Source organism: Poecilia reticulata, chromosome 18, assembly GCF_904066995.2.
Source record: "Poecilia reticulata chromosome 18, P_reticulata-male-v2, whole genome shotgun sequence".
Classification (NCBI taxonomy): domain Eukaryota; kingdom Metazoa; phylum Chordata; class Actinopteri; order Cyprinodontiformes; family Poeciliidae; genus Poecilia; species Poecilia reticulata.
The window spans coordinates 23,378,785-23,403,130 of NC_088847.1; the positions used below are offsets into that span (position 1 = coordinate 23,378,785).

Sequence of the window (24,346 nt, forward strand, 5' to 3'; positions counted from 1 at the left end):
TGAGCTAATCAATATTGTTGATTCTAATCTCATTGTGTGGAATACCAGCCATTTCAAATCACACATCAACAGAAATTTCATGACATGTCAGTAAGAGGTCCCACATCTTGCATCAAGAAGATCAGATTAAGGTCCACAGCAGACGGAAACATGCCAAGAATTATCTTGATATATAAACTGATATTGTTTCTGAAATTGTTGTGTTAAATGTCAATCGTTTAAATATTAAATTACAATTTCCTGTACACTCTGCCAACTTATACAAGAATATAAGTTCATGGGTTTTTTAATTTTTCATTGACAATAACACAAAGGATTCCATTTGGACATAGTCTGTTTTAATTATCTGAATACATTTAATTAAGTATGTGATTTCACTTTCTGTGCTTGAAATAAGAAATTTTACTTGTATAAAATAAGTTCTAGACTTGAAGTTTGATTGGTAAATATTGATATTCTAGATTCTAGCACATATTTACTCATAATAAGTAATATTTTCTTAACATTAAGCTTTTATATCTTACTGAGATAATTAAGTACAAAAACACTTAAAATAAGAAAAATATTCTTACATAAATCCCTCTTGGTGAGAAAAATTATCTTGTCAGAAAGAAAACAAGAAAAATCTCCTTAATTTAAGATATTTAATCTTACTAAGATTTCAGTTTTGCAGTGCAAACAGCCGAGATCAGAGAAATTAGAGCCTTACATAAAAAGCTTTATCTTGTAAAAATGTCTCATAATGTTCGACTGAATTGCAAGAAAAAATTTGACCTGATAGAAATTTAACCGTCTCTTATTTGAGTTGTCGTGTCCTTCATGAGAATTTCTCTTTCTGAACTGTGATCACTTTCAAGTAAGATATTGACAGCGTACAAATACCCGAAATAACCCCAAATCAAGCCTTTTATCATTAAATAAGTCCTGAAAATATAATCCTGCCACCAGAAAACGATAAAGAAATCACCATCAACAAACGAAATAGAAAATTAAATGCTAACGTAAAGTTACATAAACATATTTACCTGTATTTTTACCTTCAGAACGGGGAAAACATTTATCTAATCAGCCAAGAACCTTTCATTTCCACTCTGTGCTGCTGGGTCGGTACAACCTGACCAGACTCCTGCCAGAGGCTCTTTATGAGGTTAATCGTTTAGCAATTTATTATTTTTTTCTGCTGCAGCATTTATCAGGGCTGCTAACCACAATTGCTTTCTTTCTGATTAACTGCAGGTGTAAATCATAATCTGTTTTCAATCAAATAAATCGTCTCAGTCACTGTAATCAAAATAAAAAGAGCCGCAACAGCAGTTCAGTCTGGATAATCAGAGCCCAATTAATCAAGACGCTGCATGAAGCATAAATATTGTTTTAGGCTAATTAGAGCTAGCAAAGGAAGATTTAAACAAACATAAAACTTCCTTTTAAATCTTCTTTACCCTCTATTTTGACTAGTACTAATGAATTTCCATAAAACATTTCTAAATTTGGTTGTAACTTTCAAGCGTTGCAGGTTTCCACTTATTTGTCTTGCAGTTTTTCTCTGCGGCTGCGAGTCGATCATCATCCAGCATTTTGTGCTGCTTTCTAATATTTTCTTCGGCTCAACTTTTCTCATTAAATAACTGTCGCTGCCGATACAACACGCTGAATATAGCATGATTTATGATTCTGAGTTGATTGTTTGGAAATGTGACCTCCTTGGGTTACACACAGCGTTTCATAACCGCCTCGGCGGCAGCTCATAATTCATATATTATGTGTGTAAATGAAGGCTGCTGCGGAAAAACCAGACACAGCTCTGCTGGAAAAGTTGTTCCTTTTGTTTTTAATTTTACTATGGGGACAGAAAAACAACAATTTGGTGTTTAAATGCTTCCTTCATAGCTGGGCGTCAAACTGATGTCGTAGCCGTCTCTGCATTCGATACATACTTGGTAAAATTAAATGATATTGAACATGTTTTTACTCAGATCAATCTCTCCAGGGATTTGCGATTATTTTTGTAATCAAAATCAAAAATTTAGAGGTATTTGCAAGAAATTTTGCAATATTTGCGCTTATGTATGACGTTTAAATGCGACGTTTTGCTGATAACCTGGTATCAAGTAAGGCTGAGGCAGCAGTGTGGTAAAAGTAAGAAACACTGCCCCCAGCAGGTGGGAGTCAGCGATAACTGAAACCCAATGTCTGACCATTTTTGTGGAAAATTGGCAATAAACTCACAATTTTTGAATTGGCACAAATATGTGTGAGCCGCAAAAAACCGGAGAGACTGATTGATGTAACTTGACGTGACTATAACGTAAATTAATAAAATAATAGTAAAAAGAGATAAAATTAGCAAATGACAGTAACTCAAAGAAGCAAAACAAGTATTTATTCTATTGTGGTTGGACAATAAATCAATAGCAAAGTATATATTGTGATAAACATGTGATCAATATCAGTAGTATCAATAACACGTCCGAAAGAAAATGAAGTAATTTCACTGAACTCCGATCCAGAACCGCACAGGGGCGGACGAAAGGTTTTAGCTTTTCAATCTCTCACTGCTAGCTAAGCTAGCTCGGTGAAATCAACTGACTCACTCATTCTTTGGTTACCTAGCAACTCCCTCATTCTTTGGTTACCTGGCAACTCACTCACTTTTTGGTTACTTGGCAACTCACTCACTTTTTGGTTACCTGGCAACTCACTCACTTTTTGGTTACCTACCAACTCCCTCATTCTTTGGTTACCTGGCAACTCACTCATTCTTTGGTTACCTGGCAACTCACTCACTTTTTGGTTACCTGGCAACTCACTCACTTTTTGGTTACCTGGCAACTCACTCACTTTTTGGTTACCTACCAACTCCCTCATTCTTTGGTTACCTGGCAACTCACTCATTCTTTGGTTATCTTGCAACTCACTCACTTTTTGGTTACCTGGCAACTCACTCATTCTTTGGTTACCTAGCAACAACCTGCTGAGTAACTGGCAAAGCAGCAGTTTAAGGTTTTGCCTCATAACTGCGTAAAAATTAAAAAACGACAAACTGGAGTGAAAACTGGATAAAACATTAAATGTCACGTCACTAATTTGGCAGGATTTCAGATATTTGAAACAAAAAAACCAAATCAATACTTATTGACATGAAGCGACATGAAGCACTGTAATTCTCACCGTGAACTCTCGCAGGTTTTCGCATTTGTGCGAGGCCTCTCCGGGCGGCTGGCCTCTCCTGCACAGCTTGTTGTGGAGCCACATCAGGAGGTACCAGAAGGACTTTGGGCTGGGGATGATGTTGAAGGGAGGGGGCAGCGTGCCGCCCTCGTCGAAGTAGCTCATCCACAGCTTGGTGCGCGCAAACTTCCACTCAATGTCGGCGTGGTCCTGCAAAACCAGCAGAAACCTCTTCGGTCTGGGAGAGCTACACGTTTCTTCTGGTTCAAACATTTGCAGGAGCTGCGTTTCCGTTGACCAGTTGTGCAATTTGACATTTTGAAAATATATTTGTTTAATGGAAACACGGCAATTAAAAAAAAAAAAAAGCTAAATGTTGATAAAAGTGAGGTGGTTGTCTTCCCCGTATCAAATTGGTTTATTTGGCAAAACTACAATGGAAACACTTTTTTTCCCGCATCGTCACATAATCAACCACCAGATGTTACTACTGCTGGAAACGACAAAGAAGAAGGCAACAGGAAGTGGTAGGAAAATGATGGCGGAGTGGGTTTTTTAGTGACCTGTGTGAAAACAAGTCACACAAGTCTTGTGTGACTTTTTAATGAAAAAACCTTTTCATTAAAAAGTTTTTTAATGAACTTTTTTCATTAAAAGTTTCTTTTTTTAATGAAAACAACCACAACTGAGTTGCCTCAAAATCAGAAACGTCAACAGCAGTAAAGGAGCCCAGGTAAGATCCCAGAACCAATCTAATATTTTATTGCAAATGTGAGCACACACACACACACACACACGCACTAAATCTTATCATGTATATCTACGTATCTGTCTAGTTCTGGTGCAAATATCTTAGAACATTACAAATAAGACAAAACTAACTCACACATTGCTTTTCAGCATATTATTTTACTTGAAACCATGAAACTAGTACTTATCAATGTACATTAAGGAATTATTGACTTGTATATCTTGCTGAAAATTAACTTGTACGTTAGTTTTCTCTTACTCCAAGATGTTTACACTAAAAACTAGACAAGAATATTTGATAAGATTTTGCGTTTTTGCAGCGTTTGGCCTCCAGCTGAAAAACACAATAAACCATTTAGAAATAATGATTAAAAAATGCTAATTTGTGGCCCCTGTGACCTCGATTGAATCCTGTTCCCGACCAGAGAGGCTGTAATCGCTTCAGGTTGTAACTCACAGCGATGAGCTGGTAGGAGTTGTTCATCATGGCGATGAGCATGTTCAGCAGAACCACCAGAGAGATGACGTTGTACGTCCCGAACATCGTCGCCCCGACGAACTCGGTGAACTCGTGCCGAGCTTTCACGTTGGTGACGTAAAGGTTGAGCAGCCCGAATATGGACCAGAAGAGCGACTGGAGGGTCTCAAATAACCTGAGGGGGAACAGAAAGACGGCAATTAATGTGACATTAGCACAAAGATCTGCAGAGGAACTAAGAGGATGAACCATAAATAACACCTTGGCTAGTCAAATGTCCACAACCCTGAGCTCTCACGGGGTTTTTATTAAAGTGAAACAATAATAAATGGTCAAAACATGACAAAACTGTGACGCCATCTTTATCTGAAAAGGATTTTTGAGAAATTTTAATATTTAAACTGTCATCTTTAGAAATTATGAGAAATGAAGCTTGTAAACGATGCTTTTCCATATTTTATTCCATTTCTGAAGGCAATAAAAATTAAAATACAGAATATTCCTGTGCATTTCTGAACTCTACACCTTATTTCTGGAGACACAGCACATTGTACAAACTACAAATATTGTGCAGATTATTTTTTAGACCAGATAGATTGGAGTTTTTCCCCAAAGATGGGGTTTTTCAACCTGTACAATCATGTTTGCAGCAAAGATTTGGCTGCTGCAGGTTTCTGTCAGTCTGCATAACAAGCAGTAAAAACAAAGTTTGAGCGCAGAGAGAAGCTTAAACTCTGGTCTCTGATTTAAATCCATATTTTTATTCAAGCTTGAATAAGGAGTCAAACTGTGTCTTTTCAGAAACTTTCACTCAGAAGACAAACTTTGCTGCACAAAATCAGCTTTTAATTTAATTTATTGAACTTGGAATATGGAAACCGTTTCGAAAGAAAGCGACTCAAAAGGATTTGAAAACTAGACGCTTTGGTCTAGTTTCTAGTGGATATATTTATTTTAGTTTCTAGTGGATATATTTTATTTTAGTTTCTAGTGGATACATTTTATTTTAGTTTCTAGTAGATATATTTATTTTAGTTTCTAGTGGATATATTTATTTTAGTTTCTAGTGGATACATTTTATTTTAGTTTCTAGTAGATATATTTATTTTAGTTTCTAGTAGATATATTTATTTTAGTTTCTAGTGGATACATTTTATTTTAGTTTCTAGTAGATATATTTATTTTAGTTTCTAGTGGATATATTTATTTTAGTTTCTAGTGGATACATTTTATTTTAGTTTCTAGTGGATACATTTTATTTTAGTTTCTAGTAGATATATTTATTTTAGTTTCTAGTAGATATATTTATTTTAGTTTCTAGTGGATACATTTATTTTAGTTTCTAGTAGATATATTTATTTTAGTTTCTAGTAGATATATTTATTTTAGTTTCTAGTGGATACATTTATTTTAGTTTCTAGTGGATACATTTTATTAAGACAAAACTTCATTAATATTAAAGTGTGGATAAATTTCCTCTAGTTATAAGTGAAACAATCTGCCAATAGTTCCTTTTCATCAACCTTAAGGGATTATTTACTTAAAACAAGCTCCTATGTCTTGATAAGATACTTTTGAGTTAGTTTTGTCTTAATTCAAGGGAACTGAAATATTTGTGCTACAAAACACAAATAAAAACTTGGTAATATTTTGTGTTTTTGCAGTGAACAAACAGGGAAAATTCATTTTAAGGTTTGGATCCACATTGAATGACGTCCTTTTCCTATGAAAAAAACCCCCAAATAATCCAAGTAACAAAAAGAAATGTCAGCTTTGCTGTTATTTCCTTGATTCGATCATTTGTTTGGACACCCAAACGGCCTGAACATCTTCGCCTAAAACTTCCCGGCCAGTTAAACCAAGAAGCTCGAGAAGAAGTCGCTTCATCGAAACACAAAAGTAGAAAATGTGCTGATCGACTCTGAGAAGCAGCTCCATATTTTTCACATTTTCCACATTTCCCTCCTGCTTTCCGAGTTGTTGTCGTTTTTCCCTCCCTGATCTCTTTCTCTCCATCCTTCATCTTTCCTCTCTGCTCTCTGTCCTCTGCTTGCCTTCGCGTGTCTCTTTGTGCGGCCGTCACTGTTACAACTGCGGCTGCTGAATTTTTGATGAAGCAACAATTGGCGGCGCTCGACGCTACATCAAGAGAACGACGCAGACGGGGGGAGCGAGGGAAATGGGGGGACGTTTCTATATTTATGCTGCATAAAATATTCAGGGATGCAGCGTTTATTCTCGTTGTGGTGAACGGCAGGATTGTTGCGCTGCAGGAACATTTGATCAGTCGGTGCGCAGGCCGTTTTGCTCCCATCATCTGAGTGATGGAGCGACGGCGTGTGGAGGTGAGAGGCTGGGTGTGTCGTGTAGGAGAGGAGAGAAACGGAGGGAGAAAAGACGGGAATTAAATCAACGGCGAATGAAGCAGCCGAGCGTGATGCTGTGTGGGTTATGAAACGGGAAAGATGGGAGGACGAGAAGAGAAAGGGATGAAACTCCATCATTTCATGTTTCATTATTTCAATTATCCCCCACTTTTCGCCTCATGGTGCCGTTGAAACATTTCGCAGCAGACAGTCCGATTGTGATTCAGGTGTTTCCTTCGTTTCTTCAACTCATCCTACAGGTTTTCCATTCGATCTAGGTTGGATTTTCAGCATATCAACAATTTCTGTGTTCATTTGTAAATATATTTGGACTAATCTATGCTTTCTAGAGGAAGTACATAAGTTTATCGTCACATCTCAACGAGCTTCCAAGGGTTTTTGGAAGAGAAGCAAACTTTCTCCATACCCAACATTTTAACATATTGTTTCCTTTACACCACATCAACCTGGTAAATATTAACATATATTTATACTTCAGGCAAAATCAAACGACTCTTTTTCATCGCTTTTTTTCAAAGAGGCATGTATGTATCTTCTTGGCACATAGTTTCACTTTATAGCACAATCAAGTAACTATGTTAGTTATATAAAAAAGACTAAAAACAACTTTGAAATTGGGCCTCTGTCTCTTTAAGAAGCTCCTACTATTTCCAGCACATCGTCACAGCAACACTTCTCCATTAAATCATCCACAGCCGCTTTCTGGAGACTTGGACTGAGAACCACATGATGACACAAAATCACAACAAGACAACGGAGGATAAGAAACAGAAAGAAAGCACAGCTAACAGCAGCGGCCTTTTGTGGTGGGACTGTGATGTGAGGCAGAATTTCATGATTATATAAAAGTCGGGTTAAATGCGATCTGACCAACTGACTGCAGGCACTTTGAAAATAATCTGATTCAGTACCACATACAGACAAATCGCATTTTTATGGGGAGAGAAAAGATTAGAATTGAGCCATTTACTCTTCTGTGAAAAGTTGGATATGGGCAAAAAATAAAAAATAAATAAACAAATCAGATTTGGGTTTGAAACGTAGCATTAGTTTCATAACTTAAAGTCCCAAACGATTTTAACGACCTCCACTCATTTATGTTAGTGATGGTAGGACAGAAAAAGGTTGAATTAGAAAATATGGCAACACTTTACTTGAATGTTTTCAACCATTGTCATACAGGGTCATTCGGTAAGTAATGACACTTTTAATGTTCAGTTGCATTAAAAGTGCCAACTTTGCCATATTTGGTAAATAATTGCACTTTTAACGAAGCGTTCTATTAAAACTTCCATTAAAAATCTATTAAAAGTCTGAACTTTGCACTAAAAGTGTCACTATTTATCGAATGACGCGTCATGACAACAGTGGAAGATTTCTGAAGACTCCGTCATGTTTGTTGTTACATCACGTTTATGATCCGGCTGGATAAAGTGTTTAAGCTTTTAGAGCTTTAAACAACCATCCTTTAACTCTACAAGCGACTTTCCCAAAAAGCTCCATCTTCCATACTCCTCCTCCTCCTCTTCTCCCACCCAGCCGGCTCCTCTTCCTCTTCCTCTCCTCTCATCTCTCACTCCACTAAGCCGAGTCATAAACTGCTCCAGCTGATCCTCGCAGCCACTCAGTCATTTCACTGTTATACTTCTGCAGTTTATGTGGGAGGTGAACCGAGAAGAGACGCAGTGTGTGTTGCTGCATTCACTGTTTCTGTGTCAGAAAACAAAGCGCGCCCGTGTGTGTTTACACTCGGCAAGCCGACCTCGTGGCGTTAATTCACTCCACTGAACGGCGCTCGTCTTTTGTAGGAACATTTCTGTGCGTTTTCCAGCAGACTGAGGACTAAAAACTGGAGCTTTGTGATGCTAAATACTGACTAATATGAGCTCAACAACAAAGATATTTATAGTTTTAAACGTTATTTAGGTTATTCAACCATCAGATTAGTATTTAGGAACCTCCGATCATTTATTTAGCTGTTTTAGAAGTGTGGCAACTCAAATTTAAGACCTTTTAAGACAATTATAAATGGAATGTAAGACTTGTATCACTACAGAAATGTACAAATTTTGTCCAGCAAATTGGCAAAAAACATAAAAAAATCTTTGTAGCTAGCTATAGTTAGCAGTAGCCTCAACCATCTTGACTTACAGAACGCAATGAAGATGATTGAGTCTGACTCAAACTTTCACCTGACAGAAAATTACAGCGAGAAAAAAATAAATACATATAAAATACAAGGTTAAATAGTTTTGCCAAAACAAAGTTTAAGATCTATGATTAACATATTAAACATTAACTTACTTTTAAAAATGAATTTAACAAACACAGACACCTTGTTAAAGGTATCAGTCAGGATGTGGATCTCCTGACTGATGTTGTTTTTAAATGTTTTAAGCATTTAAAAACAACATGGAGTTGTTTTTAAATGCTTAATGAACATTTTCTCCCACACACAAGCCTACAAAATAAGAAATAAGTTACAAAGTTTGACAGCAGACAATGTAGTTGGACGTTAGCATTAGTGTTTGCTAGTCTGTACTAGCTGCTACATCTTTAGCATTGAGATGCTAATTTAGCCTTGAACAGCTTCGCTAGCAGGCCAACTCTTTTTAGCGCAACTTGAACACAATAGTGTTTTCCAGCATCCAATCAGATCAATTTTAGAAGCAAAATTTAACCCCCCAGTGAACTAAAAGAAGCAACTTTGTTGTCCATCGCTGTTAGCCGAGGTAGCTTGTGCGTCAGATTTAAGAGCGTACCAGAAACGTGAGAATACAAAAGTTCCGACCGAAAAAAATAATTGAATTGGTGTTAACATTTTTAATGTTTTAAAAATACATAACTAATCAATTTGTACCTACTACTTGTTGCAGTTAATACAAATTGAAATAAATTTGCAACTAGTAAATATAAAATAGTCGCATTTAAAATCAGTAAGGTGTTTTAAAAACATTATTTCATTTAAACAATTTCAACATGCGGTAGGCAAGTTCTGCAAAGTCTGGGGCAAAAACAAAGTCAAATGTTTTTGACTCCATCCATAAAAAAATATTGCAGTCACGGATGATGACATGAGATGCATGACAATTTATATAAAAATCCAATAAAAAAGAACAAAATGTATGTAAAACAAGAAGCAGGTAAGTAAACATCATCAGATCCAAATATTTCTGAATAGATTTTTATTTAACTTCAGATTTAGAGCTGTTGATTCTAACCAAAATATACTCAAATTTAAATTAAAACTGTCGCTTTTCTAAGTGACTATAAAACAACTTTGTACAGAATAACACGCCTCAGTAATTCAGAGGTTAAATTGCTTTTTGATAATCAGTTAAACAAATTGTTGAACTAATTATTTCAGCGTTTACAACTGAGATGTTTCATTTGGTTTGATCAAGCAGAGTCTGCAAACCCCAGAGAAAGAGAGCTTTGTGTAAAAGTAAATAGACGAGGGACCGCAGAGTGTGAAAGAAAATGAGAGATTTTACAGGACTTGTGTGAAGGGAAAGAGGAGATACACACACACATGTATGAATGCTGCCTGTGTGAAGCAATCTAACACATTAGTGGTGATAAGTGTGTGAAGTACAGATGAGTGAGAGGAGGAGGAGGGAGATGAGACACCTGAACAGAAACAGGAAGTGATCCTGTGAAAAAACCTCCAAAATCATGATAAGTGTGTGAATTAGAGAGTGAAAGACACACACACACACACACGCACAGACAGAGAAGAGGAAATAATCCTTGCATTGTAAACTCATGAATAATGATGCAGACCGCGCTGCCTGCAGGACTGCAATCACTCCGTTTGCATAATGCGTCATCTCAGCCGTCTCCTCGGCGCGCTGCATGCTCATTTGGCTTCAGCGTGACGTTGATTTCTGTCCCGCAGCTTCTGGTCCTGCAGCAGCCAATCAGAGCTGAGGCACCGGAGTTAAACCACGAGAGGAGCAACAAGATCATTTCTTCTATCGGCGCTTAATCAGGGCTTTCAGCAACTCAAATTTAAGACCGCTACGAATTAAATTTAAGACCTTTTAAGACCGCAACGAATTAAATTTAAGACCTTTTAAGACCACTCTGAATAAAATTTCGTCCAGCCAACTGGCGATGGATTTGCACTAGACCCAAAAAGCTAGCTAGCTAGCTAGCAAGAGCATATTAGCAGCTAGTTAGCGAGTCACAGAAAGTACTTTTTTGTTTGAATGCGACAGAAAAGTACCACAAGTAAAAATAAATATAATACGCAATATTAAATTGTCCTATAAAGACTACATTTAAGATCTGTAATTAACACGTTAAAGGCCTTTTAAAATGAATTTAAAACTTTCTAAGGCCTTAATTTTAGATACATGAATATACGAGTTTTTAAGGATGTGCAGACACTCCATTAATGTCTGTCAAGGTATCAGTCAGAATGTGGATCTGAACAGTTATTTTTAAATGCTTAATGAAAAACATGATATGTGTCGATCTGATGTCTCGCACACATAAACCCACAGAATAAAGCAGGAGGTTATGAAGTTTGACAGCAGACAATGTAGTTGGTATTTCATTTCTGTAGATTACCTCAAATTTCAAATCAACATCAAAAACACTTTTTAAAACAGTCTCATTTTGTCATATAGTTTGATGCTTTGCTTGCCGTTTTTATGAAAGGATTTGACAAAATGTCATGTTTATTGCTTGTTTCATGTCTTTATGATGAAAAGCTCTTTGAGCTGCCTTTTTGATTAAATATGACACACAAATTCAAAACTTTGGCGTCACAAATGGTGCTGCTCTTTGAGAATCTCACACTTTTCTCCCATTAAAAGCATTTGAATGTGGGAGAGTAGCATCATTAACCAGAAATGCAATTTATTGTTCAAGTCCGAGTCTGAGGGGCAAATTTTCCTTTGAGGATTAAAACAGAGGCATAAATAAAGTAAGTATCTTACTTCATCTTGCCTTTAGAGAAACATAACTCAGAGTGGAGCAAAGTTCAATCTGATATGTCTCACTGAAAGCGTTGAGACTTTAGGTTCAGCAGAACAAATGCAACATTTATCTTGTGCAGAAATAAAATAATAATGTGGTGACGACTACATGTTTTTAAGAAACAATCTTTTCTTTGTGCCGCTAATGGAGCAAAAACTGTACAATGTAAGGTTGAGGGTGTGATCTGTTGATTTAGCTCCTGCTCACCTCACAGCTATTGTACCGCATCTTTTACTGTAATGGAGTCGATAACAGATCAATAACACTATTATCCAAAACAAACCACTTTGCTCATCTAAATTCATCCCACTGGCTCTGCTGCTGCCTCCCTCAGCAGCAGCAGCGCTCTGCGTCGCCGCTTCCTGTCCGGGCTGCAGCGCTGCCACACAGACGTCTCACTACGCTAACTAAACCTTCACACGGTTCCAAGAGTCATTTCTCACACAGGTTCAACTCTAAAATACTAGAATAACGTCCACATCTTCATCCATCCATCCATCCATTTTCTTCGGGAGGGGTGCTGGTGCCCATCTCCAGCCAACGTTTCGGGCGAGAGGCGGGGTACACCCTGGACAGGTCGCCAGTCTGTCGCAGGGCAACACAGAGACACACAGGACACACAACCATGCACACACACACTCACACCTAGGGGCAATTTGGAGAGGCCAATTAACCTGACAGTCATGTCTTTGGACTGTGGGAGGAAACCGGAGTACCCGGAGAAAACCCACGCAGGCACAGGGAGAACATGCAAACTCCATGCAGAAAGACCCCAGGCCGGGAATCGAACCCAGAACCTTCTTGCTGAGGCTTTCAATGGGTCAAACTCAGTGGATTTATCTGCAGTTGTCCACTAGAGGGCGCCTGATTATCACCAGGAGCATTAAGGCCAAAGGATGGAAATATTTCACTAAACATGTTTCTGATTCCCAGTTAAAACCATCAGCTGTGGGCAGCAACCAGTTACCTTAACTTGAGTAACTTTTACAAAAAGCTGTACCTCTATGAATAACTTTAATTGACCATATTTTCTTCTTCTTGAATAATACTTTGAAATAAAGCTGGAGTTACTTTACTGAATGAAAAGCAAATGTGCTTTAAGCTTTATAGTTCTGTTATTTTCTATCTGCTGAGACTGTTGATCCATTTAAAGGTCAAGTACTGTTCTAACATTAAACACTGTAAGTATTTGTTTCAAAAGCTTTATATTGTAAGAAAAAAACAACAAAAAGATTTGGAAATGCACTTCTGCCCTAATTTACTATCTTATTATGATGTTAGATATTTCTATTCAATTCAAAATTACTTTATTGACTGAAATGCCATTTAATAATTGTGAACAGGTAGGATCTCCTGTAGTGGTCAGTATTACAGCGACTCTGATGATGCCTCTGACTAAAGAAACTGTTGTTGTCTGACAGTGCCATGAAGAGTTGTCCAAAACTTTCTTGGTTTATTTGTATTTACTTATTTTCTATTTTATTCTTCAAAACACCAGAATGTGCATATAAATATTTCTATTTGACAATTTTCATAAAGTAAATCAGATTTTATGATGAAACAGTGCCTCAATACTTGAGTAGCTTTTTTACCGAATCCTTTGTACTCTTGGTTAAGTAAAAAACAATTAGAGTTACTTTCGTTGCTCTCTTCCCACCTCAGGAAATATTCGGAATCAATACAAACATAAACTTTTTGATCTCAAACAGGGAAGGTAATCAGCTGATTACCAATTTATAAAATTAGCAAAGTCATTTCCACAAAAAAAAGGTTTTTCTTGAAACCTTTTTAAAGTTTGAAGAAACCAAAACTTCACTATCTAAATAATGGATGATAAAAACAGACACTACCACAGTATGCTGCAACTTTTGCAGTATATTTTCAAGCTTGTACTCACGTGGAGAAGGCGTTGTTCTGCCTTTCACAGCGGATCCCCTTGCAGTTGTTCGGTTCTTCTGAAGCCTTGGTCTCGTAGTAGAAGTACAGCTGGTTGAGTCCGTTAGCAAACGCTAACAGAACCTACGCACGAAGATACACAAAAACGCACATTTCCATCCGTTTTCTTCAGCTAAAAATCAACTTACAGGTAACTTTTCAGCAAGATAAGACGAGTCAACAAAGTAAGTCAACTTTGTTGACTTGTTGTTTAAGTCAATAATTCCTTAATATTGAATATAAAAGTACTAGTTCCACTAGGGCCGTAACCTAGCAACCCCAGCCAAGCCCAGACCGTCACCTAGCAACCCAGATCTACTTCTACTGGCAGATTATTTCAGTTACAAGATATTTCCCCCACGTAGTGACAGTGAAATAATCTGCCAACAGAACTGGTGCTTTTCCATCCGTATTAAGGAATTATTTACTTAAAACAAGTTTCTATCTCGCTGAAAAGTCATTTTTAAGTTAATTTTGTCTTATTTCTAGCTGGACTAAAAATACTTGGTAAGATTTTGTGTTTTTGCAGTGTGCATCCCTCCAGGCTCTTTTTAAGCACAGCTTTGATCTCAAACAGAACAAAAGCAAGCTGGAGTGACGTAGACTCTGAGCCTCAGGCTCACTATGATTGTTTTGGAGCCCACAGGGAGGCGAAGCAGCCCACATGTGAACTGAGTTTTAGGTCAGGAGCTCCCTTGAGAAGGAATTAATAAATCCTAACCGTCGTGACGCAGAACTGCAGCATCTGCTAGCTTTAAATTCAAGGATTCAGGATGCACAGATCAAAAGAGATAAAATCTGGGTGTGTAGTGATGAACTCTGATCTGAAGCTTCAGAGCCATAAAGTCACAGTTACAAAGTCGGCCTTCTGCCACCTGAAGAACATTTCCAGAATTAAAGAACTAATGTCTCAGCAAGATCTAGAGAAACTCATCAATGCTTTTATCTCTAGTTGATCACTGCAACAGTGTCTTCACAGGTCTGCCTAGAAGATCAGTCAGATCCAGATGCTGCTGCTGGAGTTCTGACTAAAACCAGGAAGATGGAGAGCATCACCCAGTTCTACAGTCCTTCACTGGCTCCCTGTAGTTCAAAGAATAGACTTTAAAATGCTGCTGTTAGTTTATAAATCACTGAACCGCTTAGCACAACAACACATTAAAGATGTGCTGTTGTTGTATCGACCTTCCAGAAGAGTATTTCTATGCTTACATGCGTAAAATTTCTGGATTTTTTTACCCTGAATGAAAAACAAACAAGTTTTTACCAAAAATTCACCAGAAAATTCAAAGAAACTGGTTTGGAAAAAGTTTCTTTTGCCTGATTTTGTTACTTTTTTTGCTATTTATATGAATTATTGTCATTATGATCCTTAAATTACCAAAATTTCCACTGAACGTCATATTTTGGTCCATCTGATTATGTCATTTTTAAATATTAAATGGTTGATAATTTGATCAGTCACTGACGTTTCACCAAATATATTTTACTTGAGTACAATTTTTAGGTACTTTACCCACTTCTGGTTTTTATGATTTTGAACTGGCACAAATAAACAAATAAACTCAACTAATTGATTTTCCAGGAAACATCATTTTCTTCTGTTGTTTGAATGTTAACAGGATACAGTGGAAGCCTATTAGCTCCGCTAAACTGGCGCGAGAGCGACAGCCGAGCTGTACGAATGGAAATCGGAAAGTTAGCAGCGATTAGCAGGAAGTCATTAAAAAAAAAAAAAGCAACACCTAATGAGCTTTCTGTTCCATGTGCGGAGACTTGATGATGCCTCACCAGACAGTAAATGAAGAGAAACTTGAGGATGTCCAGCAGCATCCTCCCCAGAGAGATCTGCAGAGGGCCGAGGTGGGAGTTGGCTGTGAAGAGGGAGATGAGTCTGAGCGAGCTGAAGATGTTGGCGATGGCGAACAGAGCCTCGGCGATCAGCGTCGGGTGCCACATCTCCCACTCCTCCCTTGGACGAGAGGAGTTGTACTGGAAGGGAGAGAAGGAGGAAGAGAGAGAAGAGGGGAGTGGGAGGAGAAGAAAAGGAATAAACGCAGTCGGTTTGACTTCACCACATTCAGGTTCACTGTATTCAGTCTAACAAAATCAGTCCAGCAGCTTCTGCACCACAGTTACCGACGGCAACAGGGGAGGGAGGGGGGGGAGGGCTGTCAGTTACTGGTTGCTATAGTAACCACCAACTGCCAAGAGCAGCCTAACAGAATGACAGAACTTAAAACACCAATAAAATGTCTGGAGAAACAAGTTCAAAGAATAAATGAACAAATTCTGACAAACTTCACGTGGATAATGTTGCTGAAATAAAACCCTGTTACTCTCGCCGCGCCCGAATTTGTCAAAATCACAAAACATTTTGACACAGTGAAATAGGGAAACATGTAAATTAACATTTCTGAAATGCCAAATGAGTCCCATCACATCTCATAACCAACACTTTGAATAACACTCCGGCAAACTAAAGCTGTAAGAACTCAGGATACACTTTTAATATTCAATTCAAACTCATACTAACCAGCTTACATAAACCTACTGACAGGTCGAACAACGAGACCAGTCCTAACAGTTTCTAAATATGGATAAGTCATCTGTTTGTCAGGCTTTACTTTTTATATGTTCAGCTGTAGTATTAACCGGAAGATTCTTACTTTTCTCTATAAACCAAGCTTAAATTGGTGAAGATTTGTCTGTAACACATTAAAAGCTGTCTTTCTCCCTTCCTTTTTCGTTCCCGCCATTTTCCTCCTCGCCTCGCCGCGTTTTCTCAAGCTTTGCTTCCCTCCTAATTCTGAATTCAGCTATGAACCCTCCACAGCTCTGGAGTCTTGTTACCTCTCCCTCCATTAATGCTCCCCGTCCTTTTAAAACACACATGGGTGCACAGCCGGAAACAGAAAGTACGAACGCAGATGCGCCGTCATTAATTAATTGCACCTTTTCTCGGACGCATCAAGTCGGATGACGGAGCAAAGTCTCTCAACATCTCCGGGTGATTTTTGGTGCTGCTGAATATTTTAAAGAAGAATTAAAAATACAAATGGAAAAAAAAAGTTTCCAGCTGCTGCTCCTTTGTGTACATGTCAAAGGAGGTACGTGTGTTTTAAATGCATCTGTGTGCATGTAATTATAATGCAGACCTGTGTAGGTGGGCCACCCGCCACCGTCGGTGACTCACAGCTGTTGCATTTGGCCCAGCCGTCTGGTGTTTGTGTGAATGTGTGTGTGTGTTTTTTTATTACATCATTTTCTCTTAATTAAAGAAGCTGCTCAGCTCTTTCAAGTGGGACTGTCAGGAATATTTATGAATAGTCAGCACCTTACCTGCAGTAAACTCCAGTCTGAGTGAAAATTTGTAGAAATCTCCTGATGCTAACTCAGAGTCTAACAAACAGCTTCATAAAGGAGAGGCATTCGATTGCACTCAGGATTGCTACTTAATCCATGTTTTGCATGGCTTAGATTTAAAAGCCAGGGTTGTTGCTTTTTTTATGAGTGGCTTGGCATACAAACAAATACTTTGGTAAACAAATGAAGAAATTATAAAGGTCTCAATATCTTATCAAGCTAACAGCTAGTTATGGTCAAGCTAACAGAACCAAGCCAAGAAATTGGTGCCATTAGCTGTTACTAACTTGGTTAAAGCTAAAGGAGTCAAGCCAACAGGTAACTATGGTCAAGCTAACTGAGCAAAGGCAATAGCCAACAGTCAGGTTTTACTAGTTTGGGTACAACTAAAGGAGTCATGGTAAAAGCTACTTACAATCAACGTATAACAGCTAATTATGGTCAAGCTAACAGTACCAAACCATAACAGTCAGCTATTATTAGCTTGGTTACAGCTAGTGGCTACTTATTGCCAAGTTGACAGCTACTAACAGTCAGATTTACAGCTAACCAGTCAACATAAAAGATTAAACGATCTTAGAAATCAATCTAACAGCTAACACATACATACAAAAAACTACTTTAAGTCAAGCAAACAGCTAACAGATTCTAGCTTGGCTACTGTATTGTGATAGCTACTCAGTGATAGGATGGAGGAGTAAGTTTATAATTCTCTTAACCTATATTAAGCTAATCTCAAAATCTGATAGTTTTTTAGATTAAGGGATTCAAGCTAACAGGTAACTATGATTTTCTTTACTTCTTGTCAGCTTTGTACAAGAAAATGTGTTATATTATTATAATTTTGTCAAATGAACAATGTCCAAATTGCTGTGTTTTTATTGGCTGCTATTTAAAAACTATTTATTTAGCATCATTTATACTTGAAAACCTGCACAGATTTTATAACTAAAGATGAGTGTCCTAATTAGGACTTACTTTGTATGCAATAATCTTTTACAACTGAAAATGAGTCTGCAAGCTATCAGTGTTATTTCCTCATGTCTCATGTCATTGTTGTGTTATAATTTGCATTACCAACAGATAAACACGGCTCTATTGTTCTGGTTATGGAGAAGTATTTCATCTCCCCTTTACTGAGCAAACAAACCAATTGCAAACATTTATATTTGCCAGCTGCCTGTTGTTCCATCACTGCCTGATTACACAGTATTGCCACAATCGCTCAGTTTTATTGCTCTTCCGGATCTTCAAACATTAATAGCTTCGTGATTTTCTCGTCTATCACGGTGCCAGACGTCTTTACCTTGACGTAAGCCACTATCTTCAGAGATATGGTGGCCAGGTAGAGGGAGTTCATGGCAAAGTCCATTAGGTTCCACCAGTCATGGATGTACTCTGTGAATCCCCCATCCCACATCTCCTTGATCTCTGCCCAGATAAAACCTGAAACACACAAGCAGACACATCCCAACATCGCTGGCTGTTCATACATCATCGTGCTCCTCTTTCTGCAGACACAGGTCATTAAGCAGGGAGCGAGCATTTTGGTTCCCTATGACCGACTTCACATCAAGTCAAGCTTTCCTCTAAATGATTCAGAAGACATTTCCTCGCTGGAATAAACAAGATTTTAAGGCTATGATAAGAGAAGTGACCTTGGTTAGCTTGGTTTAACCCTTAAGCCTGATATCAATCCCTCTGGTGAGTTTGGTTCTGTGACACATCGACTCTGTGGCTTTTCAGTGACCCGAATTTTCAGACTGGCTTGACGTGCAAATCTAAATATTTCAGCAGCTGCAGTTATGCCAAACCAAGAGGTTGCACTGCAAAAACACAAAATCTTACCAAGTATTTTTGGTTTAGGTTCTAGTGCAAATATCTAAGCACACTTGAAATAAGACAAACTAACCTATACGTAACTTTTCTGCAAAATATAGTTTTGTTTTAAGTAAATAAATTCTTAATATCGTTGAAAAAAGTGCTAGTTTCATTGGCAGATTATTTCACTAACAGGAAGATATTTTTCCCTTGTTATAAGTTGATTTATCTGCCAATAGAGTTAGCACTTCTCCTTGTTATCATTTACTGGTAAAGTATATTAACAATGCAAAATGTCAGCATTAGTCAACTAATTAGTAATTAGTCAAGTCCTATGTTTTCAACTACTGCAACATAAATACAAAAAAGTCAAACTAATTTAGTTTTATTCACAGTTAGTTGCAATGATGGAAACAATCATGGGAGCTTCAGCAAGAATGCATCTGTAACTTTGAATAAACTGTTTTGGATTTATAGAAAAAATTTGAAATTTGACAAAGTCTTCTCAGGCCTAATGGTGTAATAATGTTGTAGTTGATTTTATGATTTTTATGCTTTCTTCAGGTACAAACAATAAATTAAAATGCAACATTTCCACATTTTTAAAGCGATTTTGCCATTTTTTTCTCCCACGAATGATAATGTTTGCCTCCATATCAAACTCATTTTATGGCGTTTTGTGAATCCATCTATCAAAAAAAAATAAAAAATACAGATGGGACATCAGCTTTTATTCTTTACGAGTTTCTCAATAACTTGACATATTTCCCTTTCAGTCCAAGTCAGTTTCTAAAGTAGAAGGAAGTGCATGAAGTGACGCAGAGCAGCAGATGGTTTTATATTTTTCAGAATGATTACAATCAGGATTTGGAAATGATTGGTGTCAGCGCTTTGAGAGAAAGAAGACGGAGATGTAATCATTCATTTTTCACACCTGCCCACTCGCACCCACTCACCACCTCCCCCACGCGCTCCGACCACACACATCCGCACCACTTAAGCCCACAGATATCTCTGAATGATTAGCAATCAGCCACAAAAAGTAACCTGGGATGTTTTTGATTCGTCTGTTTTAAGGAGAGGAGACAGTTTGGCTGTTTGTTTGGGTGCGAATCGTTCAAATTTATCTGTAAGATCTATTTTTATTGCAAAGACTTTGAAACATTTATTCAAGTGCTGTCGTGTTTTTGATCGTGTTGGTTTATCTCAAGGTCAGATTAAATTAAGGAAGAACTATACGCTTCTTTTTTGTTTGATTACATTATTATCCAAGAAATTAGGATTTCAAAGTAACTGGGTCCCAACAAAATGTTCTTACTGACCAATTTGGACCTGCGTTGCTTTGACGAGATTCAGGTCTGATAAGATTTAGGTTTGACACAATTTGGATTTGATCACAGTTGAATATAAGAATTTGTTCTTCCAGGTACAACAAAAATGATGCTGATAGTTGTTTTGGTTTGAGTATTAAAGACAAAGTTTTGAAGATCTTGCAAAGTTTTTTTTATTTTATTTTAGTCCTTGCACTCGGCTAAAAACGAGGTTTTAAACAAAATTGTGAAAAATTAAAAAGTTGAGGACAAAAAGAACAAGAGTCAGAAAGTCTTTAAAAAGCAGGACAGAAATAACTCAGCTGATCATCTGCTGCAAATACAGTTTCTAATAATGAAATGACAGTTTTCTTCATCTAACGTATCTGTCAAACTGGGTTATCTCCATTATTCCTAGAAGCAACTGAAGACATTAAAAGGAATTATGTTTATGTGACAGGATGTTAATGCAAAGAACCTGTAACCCTATATGTAAAACGTTTTCAGTCCACAGTTCCCATAAAGCGAAAGAAAGACTTTGAAACTAGTTCATTTCAACAACCCTAACAACCATCTTCAGAGGAGATTAACATACTTTCCATTACTTTTTTGCCACGTCATGTTTGGATGTCTGTTCAAGAAAATATTCATGTTTCAAACTGTTTAGTTTCTAGGTTTTATTTTTTGTGTTGAAGCAACATAAATCCAAACCTTTGTTTTCAGAACCTTGTTATGTCTGAGTGACTTTTGGGTGATTTCAGACCTGATAGTCCAGTACATTTGGTTTGATTGGGAAGAAAATTGCAACACTTGCTACATTTTCGGCTGGAATCAAATGCTTTGAGCAACCTGTTCCCCCCCCTGGCCCGTGGGGGCGCTGCACCAAGGATCAATGGAGGAAACAACATGAAAACCTCTGAAGAAGACTTGCATACAACTTCCTGTTTCACAAAATGTAAACAAAAAATGGAGCACCATCAAATTTTAGCAGTTGTAGGATTTTTATTTTGTCTTTGGCAAAAGATAACGAGCAACTTCTCCTGCTGGTGCTACAAATGAACGTTTGTTTTGGTTGTAATCACCCAGAATGCCTTGCACTGTAGTCTGTTTCTTGTTCCAGTCCGCTTGGCATTCACATAAGCATTCGAACCGCATCAGAATTCACTTCAACTGAATCAAGATCTGGCTTTTCAGACAGACCAGAGTTTACTTCTCGTGTCACACAAACACAATTCCTGACAAGTGACAGATATAATTTTTATTGAGGAAGTTATAGTTTAATTATTGATAACCAGACATGCAGCAGATGATCAACTGAACAATTCTGATTACACATTCACACTTCAACAAACAAACTCGACTTTCTACACAGAGTTCAGTCAAAGCGGACTAATCGTGAAAAATGTCAGACATCAAAAAGTCCAACAAGCTAAAGAAACGTTGACCAAGACGACCTTAAAAGCTTAGATGAAAGTCTGAGAGTTGACAAGTATAAAAGATAATGAGTTCGTATTTAAGACTTTGCCCTTTTGTAGCTCGAACACATTAGAAATGAAATGCACCACAGGGACGAATCGTTTGTTCTGAATTAACTCCGGTGTGATATTAACACTCTGAACTCACCCAGCACCCAGGGAAGGATCATCCACTCCACGATGGTGGGTGGGGGTCCCTGCATGTGCAGGTTGGTGCGGGCGATGTGCTGCGACGCCAGCAGCAGGAGGAAGAGGAAGGTCAGGTAGGACGCGGTGTGGCAGATGAACTTGATGAAGGGCTTCTTGATGAAGCGCCCCAGAGCGCTCTTTGGGGCCAACAGGTAGATCTGAGGAGGCGGGAAAGAAACATGAGCCGGTTGGATGGCGAAGAACATGGCAAACAAAAAAAAAACACAACCCCCCCCCTCCCCCAAAAAGAACGGCCCTGCAGAGGATAGTGAGGGGAGCTCAGAAGGCTATTGGAGTCCCAAAGTTGCACTGCAAAAAGCTCGTTTTATGCCAATAATTCCTTAATACGGATGAAATTCCACTGGAGCTGTTGCCTAGCAACCCTAGCCAAGCCCAGGCGGTCACCTAGCAACCAAGTTCTAGTTCCACTGGCAGATTATTTCACTTATAACAAGATAATTTCCCCCTATAATAAGTGAAATAATGTGCCAAAAGAACTAAAAACAATATTGATGAGGTTTGTTTTAAGCCTCTAGTTTGTCTTATTTTGTGATATTTGCACTACAAACTAAACCAAAAACACTTGGTAAGATTTTGTGTTTTTGCAGTGCAGGGATCCCTCACACCATCGGTATGAACAGTTTGGTAGGAGGCAGGTACATTTACTCAGTTACATTTACTTGGGTAACTTTTATTGAAGCTTTGACTTTTAGTTTTATTTCAACATTTTACTTTCAGACGAGTAATTTTAGTATAAAGTATTTCTTCTCTTGTAAGAGTAAAATTTCTGTATCCTTTACCCACTGAATGAATATGACCAAATTTCATTTAAATGTTCTTTACACATCTAGGTCAAGTTAGAGATGCGGAAATAAACATGTGCAATCAGTTAAGATGAGAATAAAAATATACATAAAGCCTTTATAAGGCTAAAACATTTTATTTTTGTTTTTCATATTTACTCCATATTGATTGAACTGGAGTCATTAAAATGTCCATAAATCAGAAAAAAAACCTTCATAGAAAGACATTAAATGAAATTACAACATTTCATCTAATTAGATAATAGATAAATATCTCTTCATTTATTTATTTTTTTCCATCTCATAGCAGAAAAAAAAATATTTTCAAACATTTTTAGCAATTAGAAAAGTTGTTAGTGGATGAAATTGGTTGAAAAAAGCAAAGTTTTCAATCAGTGCTGAAATCCCTTTTTGTGTCCTTTAACATTTAAGAAATCACAAGCTTACAAGGTTTTGCAAATTATGGATGTTAAGTAGTTTGTATTAAGCATAAATTAAGCAACAGGGATTAATTTGGTAGCTCCAGACTGGTCGAGCCGGAGACTGAAACAAAAAGCAGCTTGAGGAACCAGAGGATGTTTACATGATTTGTCAAAACCCTGATGCGTATTCACATGGAGGAAGATTAAGACTTTAAACACATTAATTACTCTTATCAACATTACAGCCAGAGCCAAATTAACTCAACTGAACCAGATTGGTTTGCTCCTATGCATGTCTGCATGTTTGTTTCCAAGTGGCATTAAAAAAACAACGACTACATGAGAGAATGTGGCATTAGACCCAGACGATTTGGAGCTTATTCTGTCTTCTGTCTCCAGTTTGACTCTTACCAGTGAGAAGACTGGGAACAGCAGTCCGATGATGAAGCAGGTCACCAGTTTGACGGCCCAGTGTCGCCTCCTCCAGCCCGGGAAACCGTCGTACCACAGAGTGGCCAGCAGCTGCTGGCAGTTCGGCTGCGCTACAAACTGAAACCAGACGGACAAACGGGATTAGAAACTTTATTTCTCACTAACGTAGTAAACTAAACAGCATAAAGCTAAATGTTGGTTTGTCCTCCATGTTTGATTCTTGTCCTGGGCTGTTAAGTAATAAACTAGTAGGAGTTTCTGTAGGTTTTGCTCCGATATGAAGCTAAATGTTGCTCTAAAACAATGAGCACGCCACAATTTCTAAAAGTGAGTTCTGGATTTGGTCACATTTAAACAACCAAGGCCTCAGATAAGCTTTTCCCCAGTGGCTGAAAAAAACACCATTATGTTTATGTCAGCTGGTTTCATCAACTCGGCTTCCTAAACTTTATAGACTTGAATGCATTGCAGTTGAAACAGACAACGCTCCAGTGACGCAACACTACAGATTTTATTTCTTTACTGCAAAACGTCTTGAGATATAGATGACTCCGGCACTTTGGTTTTTATTTTTTTTTGCGGTCACAAAGTTGTAGTCGGGCCTGTTGTTGTGGTCGCTTTCATTTACATCTCATTAAATTCCTCCTTTGATAGTTCTGGCGTTAAACCAGAGCCTTTTGTCCCTGCCTGCCGGACATCAAGCCATGTCCCTTTACGTCCCTAAAAACCAGACAAGTGCTTCTGTCAGGTTTCCGTTTCGCTCCCATGTTTCCATTGTATTTTCTTCCCTGCTTGTTTTGGTCTTTGCCGTCCCACGGCTG

At 37.8% G+C, this 24,346-nt stretch overlaps 1 protein-coding gene across 2 annotated transcripts in view; it reads right to left on the minus strand.

Moving 5' to 3' along the window:
- The window catches only part of trpc5a (transient receptor potential cation channel, subfamily C, member 5a), a 131,345-nt gene that overhangs the window by 15,154 nt on the left and 91,845 nt on the right, over positions 1 to 24,346 (minus strand). For both annotated transcript variants that reach the window (XM_081598915.1, XM_081598916.1), the window contains exons 9-15: positions 23,505 to 23,642; positions 21,828 to 22,026; positions 18,380 to 18,519; positions 15,499 to 15,699; positions 13,670 to 13,791; positions 4,379 to 4,574; positions 3,172 to 3,381 (exon numbers count right to left, since the gene is read on the minus strand). In XM_081598915.1, the coding sequence (XP_081455041.1) occupies positions 3,172 to 3,381; positions 4,379 to 4,574; positions 13,670 to 13,791; positions 15,499 to 15,699; positions 18,380 to 18,519; positions 21,828 to 22,026; positions 23,505 to 23,642 (1,206 nt within the window). The remainder of the gene's footprint in view (positions 1 to 3,171; positions 3,382 to 4,378; positions 4,575 to 13,669; positions 13,792 to 15,498; positions 15,700 to 18,379; positions 18,520 to 21,827; positions 22,027 to 23,504; positions 23,643 to 24,346) is intronic.